The 13,839-nt window shown below is 45.3% G+C and overlaps 1 protein-coding gene across 2 annotated transcripts in view; it reads right to left on the bottom strand.

Moving 5' to 3' along the window:
* LOC119389466 (mucin-5AC) overlaps positions 1-13,839 on the bottom strand; it is a 46,992-nt gene that overhangs the window by 14,224 nt on the left and 18,929 nt on the right. For both annotated transcript variants that reach the window (XM_037656744.2, XM_037656743.2), the window contains exons 5-8: positions 10,017-10,128; positions 9,530-9,707; positions 4,948-5,067; positions 4,077-4,450 (exon numbers count right to left, since the gene is read on the bottom strand). In XM_037656744.2, the coding sequence (XP_037512672.1) occupies positions 4,077-4,450; positions 4,948-5,067; positions 9,530-9,707; positions 10,017-10,128 (784 nt within the window). The remainder of the gene's footprint in view (positions 1-4,076; positions 4,451-4,947; positions 5,068-9,529; positions 9,708-10,016; positions 10,129-13,839) is intronic.

Genomic DNA, 13,839 nt, shown 5'->3' with positions numbered 1-13,839 from the left:
AAGAGTGCGTGTTACCGCTGTTTGTCTCCGTCGAGAAAACATTTGCTTCATCGTAGAGCGCAGATATCGTGCGTGCAACCTCGATTCCCCCGCAAGTACAATGCTTTGAGACCCGATTGAGCTTTCGCCTTTGCCACCAACAGGCGGACTTACAAGCTTGAAAGACTTTCAGGATAGTTGCCGCAGCTGTTCTCCCGACCACGAATCGTAACTTCGTTTCAAGCGTGATGCCCTCGATTTAGCTCGCGAGTGTGATCTCTTCTACGTCCGATCTCCGTGTTGTTTAGGGCAAGCTTCTCGCGACGGTATGGCAAGTTCCAACGCGCCCGTTAGGCCTAACAAGTGCTAGCTGCCATGTCGGCGGTCGCGGACTACAGAAGTTGCGGTTTGGTGCAGAGTCAATGAAAAATTTTGCAGTTGTTGCATTTAGAAGGGGTGACTTACATCTTTAACGAAAACGTGGACGTGCGTGTGAAACACTCGTGTGGTGGTTTATGGTCGCCACCGTTTTCGACATCACGCACGCAGTGTGTTACTGCGGCGACTTCCCGTGACAGCACATTTTTTCCGAGTTCGTTGCAGCACCACAGGTCCACGGACGTTAACTGTTCAACATTTTCAAATGTAAGCAGATGCAAACCTACTATGTCCAAGTCGCATGCCTCGATTTTGCACACGTGCAACCTTTCAGAAATGTTGTTTTGGTTATAGTGCGGTACCGCTTATAGTGCGAATATTCGCGACTCCAGCGACTTACGTTATAAGCGGTCTATGCTGTATACGTGAAGTTGTATAGCCTGCGAATGACACATGAAAACTTGAATAATTCATTATGAGAGCCTCTTTGTATTATAAAAAGTGGTCAACAATGCCTTCCTGCATGACGCACATGCAAATGTTGGAGCTCGTATCACACTGTAAAAACTCGAATGCAGTAGAACCTCAATCATACATTTCTGGGAAGAAAAAAAAAATTAAAAGTACATGAGAAGTAACTTACTATCCAGGAAAATGTACAGTCCAAATCCATTAAAACATTGTGCAGTCTCACTTGATGATTATATCGCGAACACTGACACCAGGACATCGTACGAAACAAGAAAGTGTCAATGAGGTTCTACTATCAAGAGTTCTTTTCCCAAAAATTTGTGAACTCGTCTGATATAGTTGTCTTTGATAGAAATAACAGCTGTCTGACCACTAAAGAACAAGAAAAAGAGAGAATAAAGCAATCATTACCACTTCCTTTGTTGCCGTTGCAAATACACAAACTTTGTAAACTGTGCCAATACATGTGTGCTTGACCTTAGGGGTGCATTAGAAAATGATGCCAATAAAACATAGAAGAGTATGGGAGCTGGCAGCACTGAACCACATGGTTTGGTGCAACTGTCTACATTTGTCAGTAACACTGTTCGATGAACAATGCGGAGCTTGTACTGAGTTCATATACGTTGCAGAGGAATTTTTTCATGAAGAGTATTAATGAGTTCTTAAATAATGGCAGATTTGATTCACTGCTGAAGCTGCTGAATTCGCTCATAAGTGCATCACCTTCATGAAGCAAAACAACTTTACTTTTTGCCAAAAGAACTGTATCTGCAAAGCTGGCGAACTTTAATCACATTGTAACAAGAGTGCCGAGGGAATGACTACCGTATAGTGCGGAATATAGGTCGAGATTTTTTCCAAAAAATGTCACTAAAAAGTTGCCCCTTGACCTATATACCGGCCTTTGGCACAAACCGAGTGATCGTCTGGCAACAGGGAGCGTCGCATGCTTCTTGGCCATTAGCATCGACATCGCCACCATGGGCTGACGCCCTGCGACGCCCAACACCATTTTTCTTTTCTTGTTATAGTGTTCCTAACGAGTGGCGACCTTGCTCTGCGGCCAGCCATGAATACCGGGATGCGGGCGGCGCCAGTTCCCCGCCGCGTTTAAAAGAAAAGTTACTGAATTCGTGGAAGCGAATGGCAACATGTCGCAGCGGCAGTTTGGAGTGTCTGAGAAAAGCGTCAGGTACTGGCGCAACCAGAAATCCAAACTGTCGGTGTGTAACGCGCGGAAGACGTCGTTTCGCGGTTGCTGAGCTGCGCACCTGGAACTCGAGGACAAAGTGGCGTATTTCGTCCGCGAGTACCGTGCCAGGTCCCTGACAGTGAGTGCGGAGCTCATTCGCACAAAAGCCGTTGAGCTCGCTCGTGAAGCCGGTCTGTCGAGGGAAGAATTCAAGGGGTCCATTTATTGGGTCCGCCGCTTCATGCGACGCAAAGGATTTGCCCTTCGACGGCACACATCAATCTGCCAGAAGCTGCCGGAGGAGTACGAGGACAAGTTGATAGAGTTTCAACTCTATGTGAATATCCTCCGGCGGCAGCATGGCTACATGTTAGGCCAGATCGGCAATGCCGACGAAACGCCGGTGTGGTTCGACATGCTATCGTCCACAACAGTCTATGAACGCGGGGCAAAGGAGATGAAGCTGCTGCCGACCGGAAGCGAGCATTCGCGCTTCACCGTGATGCTTTCTTGCATGGCCGACGACAGAAAGTTGCCCCCGTTCATCATCTTTAAGTGAAAGACACTGCCGAAGGAGGCCTTCCCGCGGGATGTCGTCGTCCGCGTTAACGAGAAGGGGTACAGATGAGGCCCTAATGCGCGAGTGGATCCGCACAGTGTGGAACCGGTGGCCCAGAGCCCTCCTGCAGCACCGGAACATGCTCGTGTTGGATGCATTTCGCGGGCATTTGACGGCATCAGTGAAGGAGACGATTCGCGACAGGAAGACCGATCTTGTCGTCATTCCGGGAGGGATGACGTCAACGCTGCAACCGCTGGACATCGGCCTTTTAAAGACCGTGTGCGTGCGTTGTACAGTGAATGGATGGCTGGCGACAACCCGCGGACCCCGACAGGCCGGCTGCGCAGGCCACCTCTCACGACAGTTTGTGCTTGGGTCTCCGAGGCATGGAGGTCTCTGCCTGAAGAAATGGCGGTGCGCGCATTTAAGAAGTGCTGCATCAGCAATGCTCTCGACGGCACCGAGGACGACATGTTGTGGGAGGCGGCTAGCGAAAGGCAGTCGTCCTCGGAGGAGAGCTGCGACAGTTCGGAGGACTGAATAAAGTGCATCAGTGAACAGTTCCATGTTTTTTTGTTTGTTTTTTTGCTGGTCAAGGTAAGGGGGTCGACCTATATTCCGCATTATACGGTATTTTCTGGTACAAAGCGTTGATACAAAAAAAATGACCCCACCTCCCCGAAGGGAATCGTGAGGAAATGCGAATGCATTTCTTGCGCCGAGAGTACACGGCGTAGTAATTTTAATGGTGTAAAGCTGGACAAATCGACGCGCTCAAGTCTCTCCCTTTTGGGCGCCTCTTTCAACGAACGCTTCCTACGTGCGTTCGTAATCACCTCAGGGATGTTGCCACTGCCTTCAATGCAGCACAAACGCGCTTAGAACGCGCTGTTTTCAGGCTGTGCCAAGGCAGCACAAATGCTACAAACGCGTTTTAAACGCACTGCATTGAGGCGGTGGCGCAGGGAGGAGAGAGAGCGAACGGCGAGAGAAGGAGCGGCGAAGCATTGCACCTGCCCTCTCCTACACTCTCTCCACACACGCGGGAGCTCGGATGCGAGCGCCCTCACACGCCAGAGCGCGCTCCTCCTCTCCACTCACTCTCCGCCCGCACCACCTGCTCCGGGAGGTAGGGGCGAGGATAAGCGCGCGCGCCCCGCAGCTGTTGCTATGGGAGAGGGAGTGAGAGCGGAGAGGCGCGTGGACAACGCTGGATGCCTCCCATAGCCCGACTAAGAAATGCATTCGCATTTAAAAGAGGTCTCATCAGCCTCTGGAGCCTGTAACTGCGGAGTGAAAAACCTGAAGTTGTTTTCAATGAGAAACCATGAAAACAAGTGAACCACCTCCAGGTTGTCATCCTGGAAACAGGACTATAAATGAAACTTTTTGTGTATTCCTCGTGGCTCTATTTATGAAAGGTTTCAACGTGTACAGCAGCCGCACATGCACACACACGTTATGCCCTACATGCACATGCAGTGTACGCACCTGTTGCTGCGAAACCAGGCTGGCCAAACTGGTGCTCGTGCACAGAGAGGTAGCTGGGGTGCCAACCATCTTGCTGTTGTTGGTCACTGACAGCAGTGGTGTCGCCATAGGGGCGGTGGCTTTCCCCGGCGATGCCCTGGGTGCAGCAGCGGCCCGGCCACCCGTGACCACCACGGGGGTGGCACCACAGCCACTGATGGCTGTCGTATGGCCAGTGGAGGAGGTGAACACACTGGTGATATTGGTGCCAATGTTGTTGAGGGCACTGCTACTGCTGGCATTGACAATGTTGCTACTACTGGTAGTACCATTTAGTGTGTCAATCAATTTGTGGTTTGTGGGAAAAATGGGAGGCTTGCCATTTTCAGAGTTACCTGCAAATAAAAATGTATCAGTAAACATCATACTGTCATTACGCTTGTATGCAAAAGAACTTGTTCTGTGTCAAGTCTTGATGAATAGCAAGGACACTGCCTCTGATAGGTTGTTACTGGCACCACCAATGAAATCCCAGTTTTATGTACAACTGCAACATAGGGGTAAGTTTAACACATTTTTTTAAGGAAAAGGCAGTGTTTCACGATTAGGCAAACACTGTAAATATTTACTGTCAGTTGTTACTATTGCTTTGGAGTATGTTGAAAACAGCCCAAAAAATAAAAAAATTCTCAGTGGAAGACAACATTGTACTCGCTGTCCTTTAGCACAACCAAGTCAGATGTTGGAGCCACTGGTGTCACTGTATGGTTCACCTTCAAGATCACCTTCAAGCACATAAGTCAAGTTTGAATTGTCCGGCGAAGGTCAACTTTATAATCAATCTAACGAAAACAACTGGTGCACTTGTGGCTCCAAATTGCTGCGTACCCACCTGCTACGTCACATAGAAAAGATAGCGCTGGCTTGGGTGAGCTGGCGGGGGACACCGACGATGGCTGAGGACGTGGCTTCTCATCCAGGTCCTCATCCAGGTCGCTGTAGTTGCCGCACTCTGCATTTCAAAGAAAGAAAGAAACAGGGCTCACCAAGGTGGGCACTGCACTATGTCTTCCAATACAGTAGACTCTTGATAATTCAAACTCGAGGGGAACTCAGAATTTTGTTTGAATTATCAGAAGTTCGTATAAATATGACTCAGGGCAACATATACCAACTAGAGTTGTGATGTTTATTGTTTCCCAGTGCCGCAGCAACATCATAGGCAGGTCTGCATGACTGCCAGTAATTAGGCTTGTGTGAATAGTAAATTTTAGGTCCGAAGCGAATTCGAATAGTATATATTACATATTATAAAGAAAAATGAGCATATTTGTCATGACCCAACTAACTTGAACAATATTTTCAAAGTTGAAACAAGGCATATGCAAATGTAATTCTTTTCGGTTCAAAGGGAAGTAAGTGGAAGCAGCTTTGAGTAGTAGCAGGATTTGATTTTCGATAGAATGCAAGCGATAACCTGCAAAATACACTACGTTTTAAAATTTACTATATGTAGAGCATATAAGCCGGTATAACAAGCTTTTAAACTTAAAAAATGATGAATTGATGTGAGGGTAATACAAAAAAACGTCATTAATTCCAACTCGATTATTTCGAAATCCCGCAAAATTCGATGGATTTTTGTGGTCCTGTATTTTGCAATGTAAACTTGAGTGGTTATTTTGAAGCGGCAGTCAGTACCAGCCCAGTTAATTCGAAAACTTTAGGTGCTATGTGCCAATTCTCGATCCCGATTTAGCCGCAAACCCGCAGAAACGATGGCCCTTAGGAGCCACAAGGCAATGCAGTGTAGCAATACTAATGAGTAACAAGTTGAGCACCCCAACCTCGCTGCTGCTCAGCGCAAGAAAAAAACTAAACAAAAGGCGATCTTGTGGTCAGCTGAAATGCCCGCTTCACAGCAAGACAGCGGTGACATGTGGGCAGCATGGCGCATGCTTCTCGCAACGTCAGCCCGTCATGATTTACCCATTCTTTGTGCGAAATTAGAGAAATTAATAAATGACGGTCTGACAGAATTCGCGACATATGCGAACCTCCGACTGGCGGTTGTTCCGGCAATTTGTGCACTCAGACTGCTGGCGGAGTACTTGCCTGCAACACCCACTTCGAAAACTCAGTTTGAAAACTTCAATGATCATCTTTTCCACCCAGAACACATCGCGAATTCCGTCACACTGGTCATTATCAAATTCTTTATTTTACCTCAAAGAATTGGCGAATGGTCGCATCATGATGCACTGACGCTGCGAGGAGCAGGTGACATGCTGCCTGTGTGTCACCACTGTGCTGCAGTGAAGCCCGTCTTCTTTTCCGCAGGTGCGCATTTCAGTTGACCACGAGACCGTTTTTTTTCCCCTTCCTCTTTACTTTCTTGCGCTGGCAGCAGCGAGGCCCGCCGTTTCTCCGGCTTAGCGGCAAAAGTGGGAATGGATATTGCTGGAAGACATAACCCTCGGAGCTGCAAACTAGCAGGCACAGCGAACGACTACCTCTGATGATTTTCAGTAATTCAAAGTTCCTTGCATCCCGGTTTTTTGTTTGGTTAATTCAAAAACCCGCTTAATTGGAAGATTTTTCACAGTCCCAGTGACTGTGAATGAGGTTTTACTGTATGTTCATTTAGCCTTGAAGCGTGGCTTCGCGGCAGCACGGATTTCCCCTGGATAGGTGTATTCACGGTATAGCACCCGCCCACTGCAGTGAAATTGCCAAAATTGCCAAAATTTTGCCAAAATTGCAAAATTCGGGGCAATATCCCTAGGTTGTCAGCGGCAAAAATTCGTTATATCAAGGGTGCCTCCCGCTGCCACTTTGTTACATAGAGGTCGCAAATACATGTGCTTCTATGGAGTAACGGCGGGGAATAGAAAAACTAGAATAGAACTCATTGTATGGAGGTTCGTTATAGGCAGGTTTAACTGTAGTACACAGAAGGTCCTCTAAATTTGCATTTCCATACAATGGCTGTCATTTTATATTTAACTTGTTAGGTTTATATTAGGCCCAGTAAAACCTCATTAATAAAGGCCCCGTTTATTCTGAAGTTTGCTTAACTTTAGTTTAGGGATGGGCGAATAGTGAATTTGAGGTTCGAAGTGAATACGAAGCGAATAGTGATCTGGTCAAATAATTTCGAATCGAATAATTTGAATAATACTCACCACATATTATTAAGAAAAATGAGCATTTTCGTCATGACCCTTGCACAATATTTTTAAGGATTGGAACTAGGTATGAGTGAATGTCACTTTTTTGGTTTGAAATGAGGTGGAAGCAGCCTTGAATAGTATCAAGATTTGAATAGCAGTAGAGTGCAAGTTATAAGTGGCGCAATACGTTACAATTTAAAAACTACTATACTTAGCGCATATAAGCCCATATAACACGCTTTTAAACTTAAAGAAATATGTACATTTAACCTTGAAGTGTGGCTTCGCAGCAGTGCAGATTTCCCCTGGATGGTTGTTTCACAGCACAGCAACTAGATGCTGCAGTGAAACCACCTTTACAGACGGTTATGTGCGGTCAAATGTATACATATATTATTCAAAATTTCGAAGTATTCGAAATGATTGAGTTCATTTCGAATACTTTGAAATTTTGAATAATCTAAATTCGTATCGAAGTGAGTTCGAATACTGTAATGTTCGTTCGAATATTCGAAACACCCGAATATTCGCCCATCCCTAGTTAATTTGGTTAGTTCAGCCATCTGGTCCCGTCAGAAATGTACGTAAGCCTATGGCACGAAACGCGTTCCAATTCAGACATATTTAGTCGTACGTCGGTTAATTCAGACAGTTCGTGGAGCTTGTGGGTACGTGACGCACATCAAGTCTGAACGAAAGAAGGGAAATTTTTTCGAGGGGCTTGTTTCTTTGTTAGACAGAACCAAATGAACCCAACAGACAAACCAAGTGAAGCATAGTAGAGCACTGCACGGGCCCGGGCCGACCCGAAAGCCCAAGCCCGGCCTGGCCCGCGGGCCGGGCCGTCCGAAGCGTTTTTCGGTGGGCCCGGGCTGGGCTTGGGCTTGAATGTGCGGGCCTGGGCCGGGCCCAGACTTGAGGCTGCGGGCCGGGCCGGACTCGGGCCCATTTATTAAAAGGCCTAAGTTGGGCCTTCGAGCACACGCGAACGTTATGCATTGCATAATCAAAGGCATTCTGTGCCAATTAGCTTGATTATATAATTATATTGTACATGGCGATTACGTTTCCGTGATGACGTTAGAATATGAACGATTTATATTTCACCTGCTTTTGGTGGCTGTTCACCATACATAACGGTAGCGTTTTTTTATCTTGCTGCGACAAATTATTAATCAGGAGCCTCTTTTTAAAAAATTGTGTAATTAATGTTTCCAACGCGAGTGTAGAAAAAAGCATTAAAGAAAATGTCCCGGGTTTGCTTCTATCCGCTTTTTCATGTTAGTTGTACACTTCTTTTAAATAAATTTTGTTGCTATGTTTTATTTTCACTATACTGAATGACTTGCCATGTGCCATATAGGCAGCATTTCATTACGAGGCGCACCGTAGTGGGGACCGGATTAACTTCGACCACCTGGACTTCTTTAACATGCACCTAAAGATAAGTACACTGATGTTCTTGCATTTTGCCCCCATCATGATGCTGACGCCGTCGCCACGGGAATCGCACCCGCGAAACAGCTTAACCGCTGAGCTACCACCGCGGGCGAAGCAACATTTGCATGTACACACCGGATTTTCCGTTCCATCGCCCGCTACAAAGCACAAGGCATCATTAATGATCATCATCAACAACTAATATCCTCTAGCGGGCCGGGGCCCGGCTTGATCATGAAAACGCGCGCCCTTGATAAGTTTAGTAATGAACGCCTTGGTCCGGGCCGGGCCTCGGCTTGGAACCACGGGCCCTGGCCGGGCTGGGTTCAGTCATGCACGCCTGGGCGCGGGCCGGGCCCGGGCTGGGTTCGTTATGTACGACCAGCCCGGGCCCGGGCCGAGAAATCAGGCCCGTGCAGTGCTCTAAAGCATAGGGGACATTATTTGTTTTTAACTGTGGTGTAATAATTATGACATAAATTGACATTAATTACAGTGGACAGAAAGCACCCTTTCCATTAGTGTGATCCAAACCCACAACCTTTGAATTCAAAGGTCCTGGGTTCGGATCCCACCAACGGAAAGGGTGCTTTTTCCACTCCTCTTTCCAGAGCAAACAAAGTTAACGTAGTAGGTTCGCCCAAACGATCTCTCAGCTACTAAGCACTGCTACTGTGGTTGGTCCCGCGTCTTTCCATTTTAACAATAAGGTGGAGGCTTGGGTTTCCATCAATGAAAAAGTGAACTTGAAAGATACAGAGCCAAAATTTACAAAAGCACATTCATGTCTTAAAGAAAAGGGAGAGAGAGAAAGAAAGGCGGTGGGGGGGATCCTGAGAGCTGTGATAAGCAGTGGCATACCAGAGGCAGTTGTGGTGGTCTCGTTGTCCTTCTCGGGCAGCAGGGCGCTCATGTCGAGGTAGTCAAGCTGCAAGGACAGGTCCTTCTTGAGTGTGGCCAGCCGCTGCTGTGCTGCTATCTTTTCTCGAGCCAGGCGTTCCATCTCGTGCTCATACTCCCGCTCACGCCGCTTCAGGCTCTGCATGCGCAGGATTAGAACATGTCAGCTTTTTCAATTAGGCATCAATCATTTGCTGCCCTCGCATGCTTTCACTCGCACTAAGACATACAACATGTAGCATGACGTTACAGCCCTTGGATTTTATACGGAACCTCGCGGTGACGAGAAAAATACGACTGGAGTGTCTATATAATTGCTACAAAAAAAAAAAGAGAGAGGGAACAGTTTGACAATGATAGCTTGCTTCCCATTTAAAACCTCACCATTTCAAACAGTGTGTGAAATTGCCGTCACTGTCAAAAGCAGGTGGCTGAATCCAAGGCTCACCTGTATGTAGCGCAGGGCACCCCTGAGAATGGTCAAGTTGGATGTTTTCCGATCGTCCATGTTTGGAAGCTGTCTTTTCAGTGTCTCAAAGCACTCCTTCAGGTGGGCTCTCCTGTGGGCAAGAAAAAATTATTCAAAATTGCTGGGCTTGCGAGCCACAAGTAACATAAATGTGCAACAACGAACACTGTAAAGGAAGCAAAATGACGGGACACAATACGGCACCAAAGAATGCAAGCATTAATCAAAACATTAGCAGCCTCTAGAAGCTTCAAACCACCTTTGCTCGCCAAACCTAAGACAGGACTTTGTTTCACTTGCATCGAGTGATGTCTACACCACTTACGCATGGCGATACCATAGTGTAGGCTTACCGTAGCCTGATGTTATGTACTCTTTGAGAGAAATGCCATGTACCAATGGCTAAGCATTAAGTATGCCTTTAAAAAAAATTGGATAAACATTAAAAGGACACTGAAGAGAAAAACGGTTTTTCTCGTATTAGTAAATTACAATTTCACAATATTGGAAGCACCGCTCTTACCACAAGAAGACACTTGGTAAGTGAGAAAATGTGCAGAGATAATACAGATGGCAACCCCACATAGAAGTTCCCACATCAGTTTGCTGCACTTTCATTGATTTTGACGTCAGCTAGGGCCTACGTAATTGTTTGTTGCCAAAAACGATTAACATTTTGTTCTAAGGGACATCAAGTATTAACATAGCAAGTTTCCGAAAATTTCATTGAACCAATGTGGAAAAAATACGCCAAAAGACTTTGAAAGTTGTGACGTCACATTGATGTTTATGTATTGAAGTTGTATTGAAGTTACAACAGGAAATTGAAAATGAAACCTTGACCTTCATTGCCTCTTCTAATAACTTAACTATGATGGTGATATCAACGACAATGGAGTTCGGTAAAAGCATATGCTATGTCTAAACTGATTTAATGTTCCGCTTCAGTGTCCCTTTAAGAACCAAACTATCACACTGAACCGACCCACAAAAAACAACTGAAATTATCTTTTTTAGCTTTCCCATGGTTGAATTCATAATCGCTAATCGAATACGAGCACATCGTAGAAGTGGAAAGTGTAAATGAGAAAAAAAGAAGTTCTGTTCCAGGTGTCAAACCAAGGAGTTTCAATTAAGTTAATTAAAACCTATTAAGTGATGCTACCGAGGGATTTTCATTTGGGGTAATTTTAGGAGCAGCAAAATTTCCATTTTTGGAGCACTTTGGAGCAGCTCGAATTTCTATTTTGGAGTACTCTGGTGTAGGTAATTTTCCATCTGGGAGAACCTTGGAGCAGGTAATTTTACATTTTGGAGTATATTGGAGAAGCAAGTTGCCTTTACATTCGGACACCTGAACACATATTATGAACTCTTGTGATGAGCTACATAAATATCTCAATTCGTTGCAAATCTCACGGAGCAAATTATCTCCAGGGCACTCATTATTTTACTCAACTATTCGACAATAAGGGCATCATGCCATTGGATGTTGTGGAATAGCCTCCTGAGCAATTTTTTTTTTTTCAGACACAGGCACATCAACGGAATACTGGATCAATAAAATTGTATATTATGAAATAACATTCTAAATACAACTATATGGTCATCAAAGTACAGGACTCCTATCAGAAATGTATAATCTCTATGTTAATAGAGATTATACAACAATGCCTCAATGCGTGAACGTCAGCAGGATTTTGGATTTTGTCTTGAGGGAGGGGTAGATGGGACAACTCATGTTGCATCGCAGAGTTGGGTGGGTGGGTGGGTGGGGGGGGGGTGATCAACTGCCCTCTTCGTATTTGCACCCTTTTGCTGACGCCCATGCCTCAATGCTAAAAATTGCCACAGTCCCTTATATATTCAACGAAGGCAAAAGCCAGCCTTTTTCACATTTCAGTCTATTGCATTGATCCTTTTGATCGATTACTGATTAATATAGCCATAATTACACACCATGCGGCGTTTGAAACGAGCTACCAGCACCGTTTCTGGAACAGACGATGTCAGCCGAAGAATCACCGCCCCACTCGATTGCCACTGATCGGCCTAGATGTCTTGAGCATCTGCAGAGAGCGCGTTTTGCCGTCGAACCAACTTGCACAACAGAAGGTCCAGCATCGCCATGCATGGAGTTGTGGATGAATCGCGATGCACGCGTAAGCGCTGTTTCGTCTGCGGAATAATCCTTGGTTCGTGGCTGCGACTTTGGTCGCCCCAAGATCAAGGTGCACATGTTTTGACGCGCCGGCGGTGAGATCCACGGTGATAGACACCGTCAAACCCGAGACTATGAAGCAGTTTGGTGCAGATTATGTCCATTTTATCAGGATGGTGCACTTGGCGCAGGAATGGAATCACTGCTTATTAGATGCTAGTGTTCAGCTGAATTACCTGCAACTCTTTAAATGTGGGAAGTCTGAAAGGATGTCTGAAAGGACTACTATAGGCTGCTTAGGTGGCAGCACAGTAATAATAGACCTTCAGTAGCCTGTTCATAGTAAACCAGCGAAGCAAAAGGAAAATGTGTTCCAATGACATGAACATACAGTGTGATTGGTAGTAATTTTTGTAGCTAGTCCAGCTGTGGACTTTGGTTCTATATGTTGCCAGTAAAAACAATGAACAAGCTTTCAGCACTGGAAGATAAAACTTTTTGCAGGATTAAGTCTTCTACATTACACGTGTGCACGCTGGGTGGTGGATTAGTGACTAAGGCTCTATGCTGCTCAGCAAGAGTTCACGGGTTTGATTCCAGCAGTGGTGGCTATCGTGAAAAGGGGAGGAAAAAAAAAATGTCTGTATACCCAGTTGGGTACCATAGTTTTGGTGCATGTCAAAGAACTTCTCATGGCCAAAAACAAATTAAGAGCAATGCACTACACATTATGCAAAAGTGAGGGCCGTCTTTACCTACAGCAGACTTGTACCATGAATATGTATGACTTGACTGTTCTCCAATATCCACCCTAATTCTTAATATATGAATCGACCTTAAGGCAATTATCTCTATGAAAGGCTTGCAGTAGCGTTTGCAAGAAATATTCAGTGAGTCTTCAAAGACTTTTGAGGACCACAACAAGGAACCTTTGAAGGATTAAAGCTCCATAAAGCCTGACAGACTGGCTATGAAACAATGTTATAATTAATAAGCTAACATTTACATGCTCACGTGTAATGATGCTCACAAGGCCTTTTTTTGCATAAACCAATCCCTTCCACCACATACGGAGACAGACATAATGTATCCCTTCTAAGAAGATGCTCATCTTTTGACTCGAGTAAACATCATGACATATGTACCCAGAAAGTTAGAACATGCCTCTGCCATCCGGAATCCAAATTAACAATTTGTTAATACAGCTCTCCTGAAGTTGTATAAGACTTTTTCCCATGGGCTTCATCCCTTCATTAGTATGAACACCATTTTCAAGCATGTTATTTTCCAGACCTGAGCTACCTCACATGGCTGTGTTACTGCAGTTAATCATTTCTCGACTCCCTCCATCTGGTTCAATGTCATCGTATCAGTCAAGTTTGCTTGCTTTATTATGTGCATTACCATTTCTGCAACTTGCATAATTTTTTTCCCTTCCCTTTTAACTTTACCATCCTAACAACTTTATAATTCTTTTGGCATTCATTGGCTAAAGGTAAAACTAATTCCTTGTCATTAATTACTGCTGCTAACTGCCACTGATGACTGGAACAGTCTACCTAATGGCATTGCTTATAAGTGCAACTCTGAAAAGTTTAAGCATTTGACTGGTGAAGATCTTAAATGCAACCCTCACATGCC

The sequence above is a fragment of the Rhipicephalus sanguineus genome, chromosome 4 (assembly GCF_013339695.2).
Source record: "Rhipicephalus sanguineus isolate Rsan-2018 chromosome 4, BIME_Rsan_1.4, whole genome shotgun sequence".
NCBI classification, from domain to species: domain Eukaryota; kingdom Metazoa; phylum Arthropoda; class Arachnida; order Ixodida; family Ixodidae; genus Rhipicephalus; species Rhipicephalus sanguineus.
Note: the sequence above shows the minus strand (reverse complement) of the source record. Positions and strands in the feature narration are given on the sequence as shown.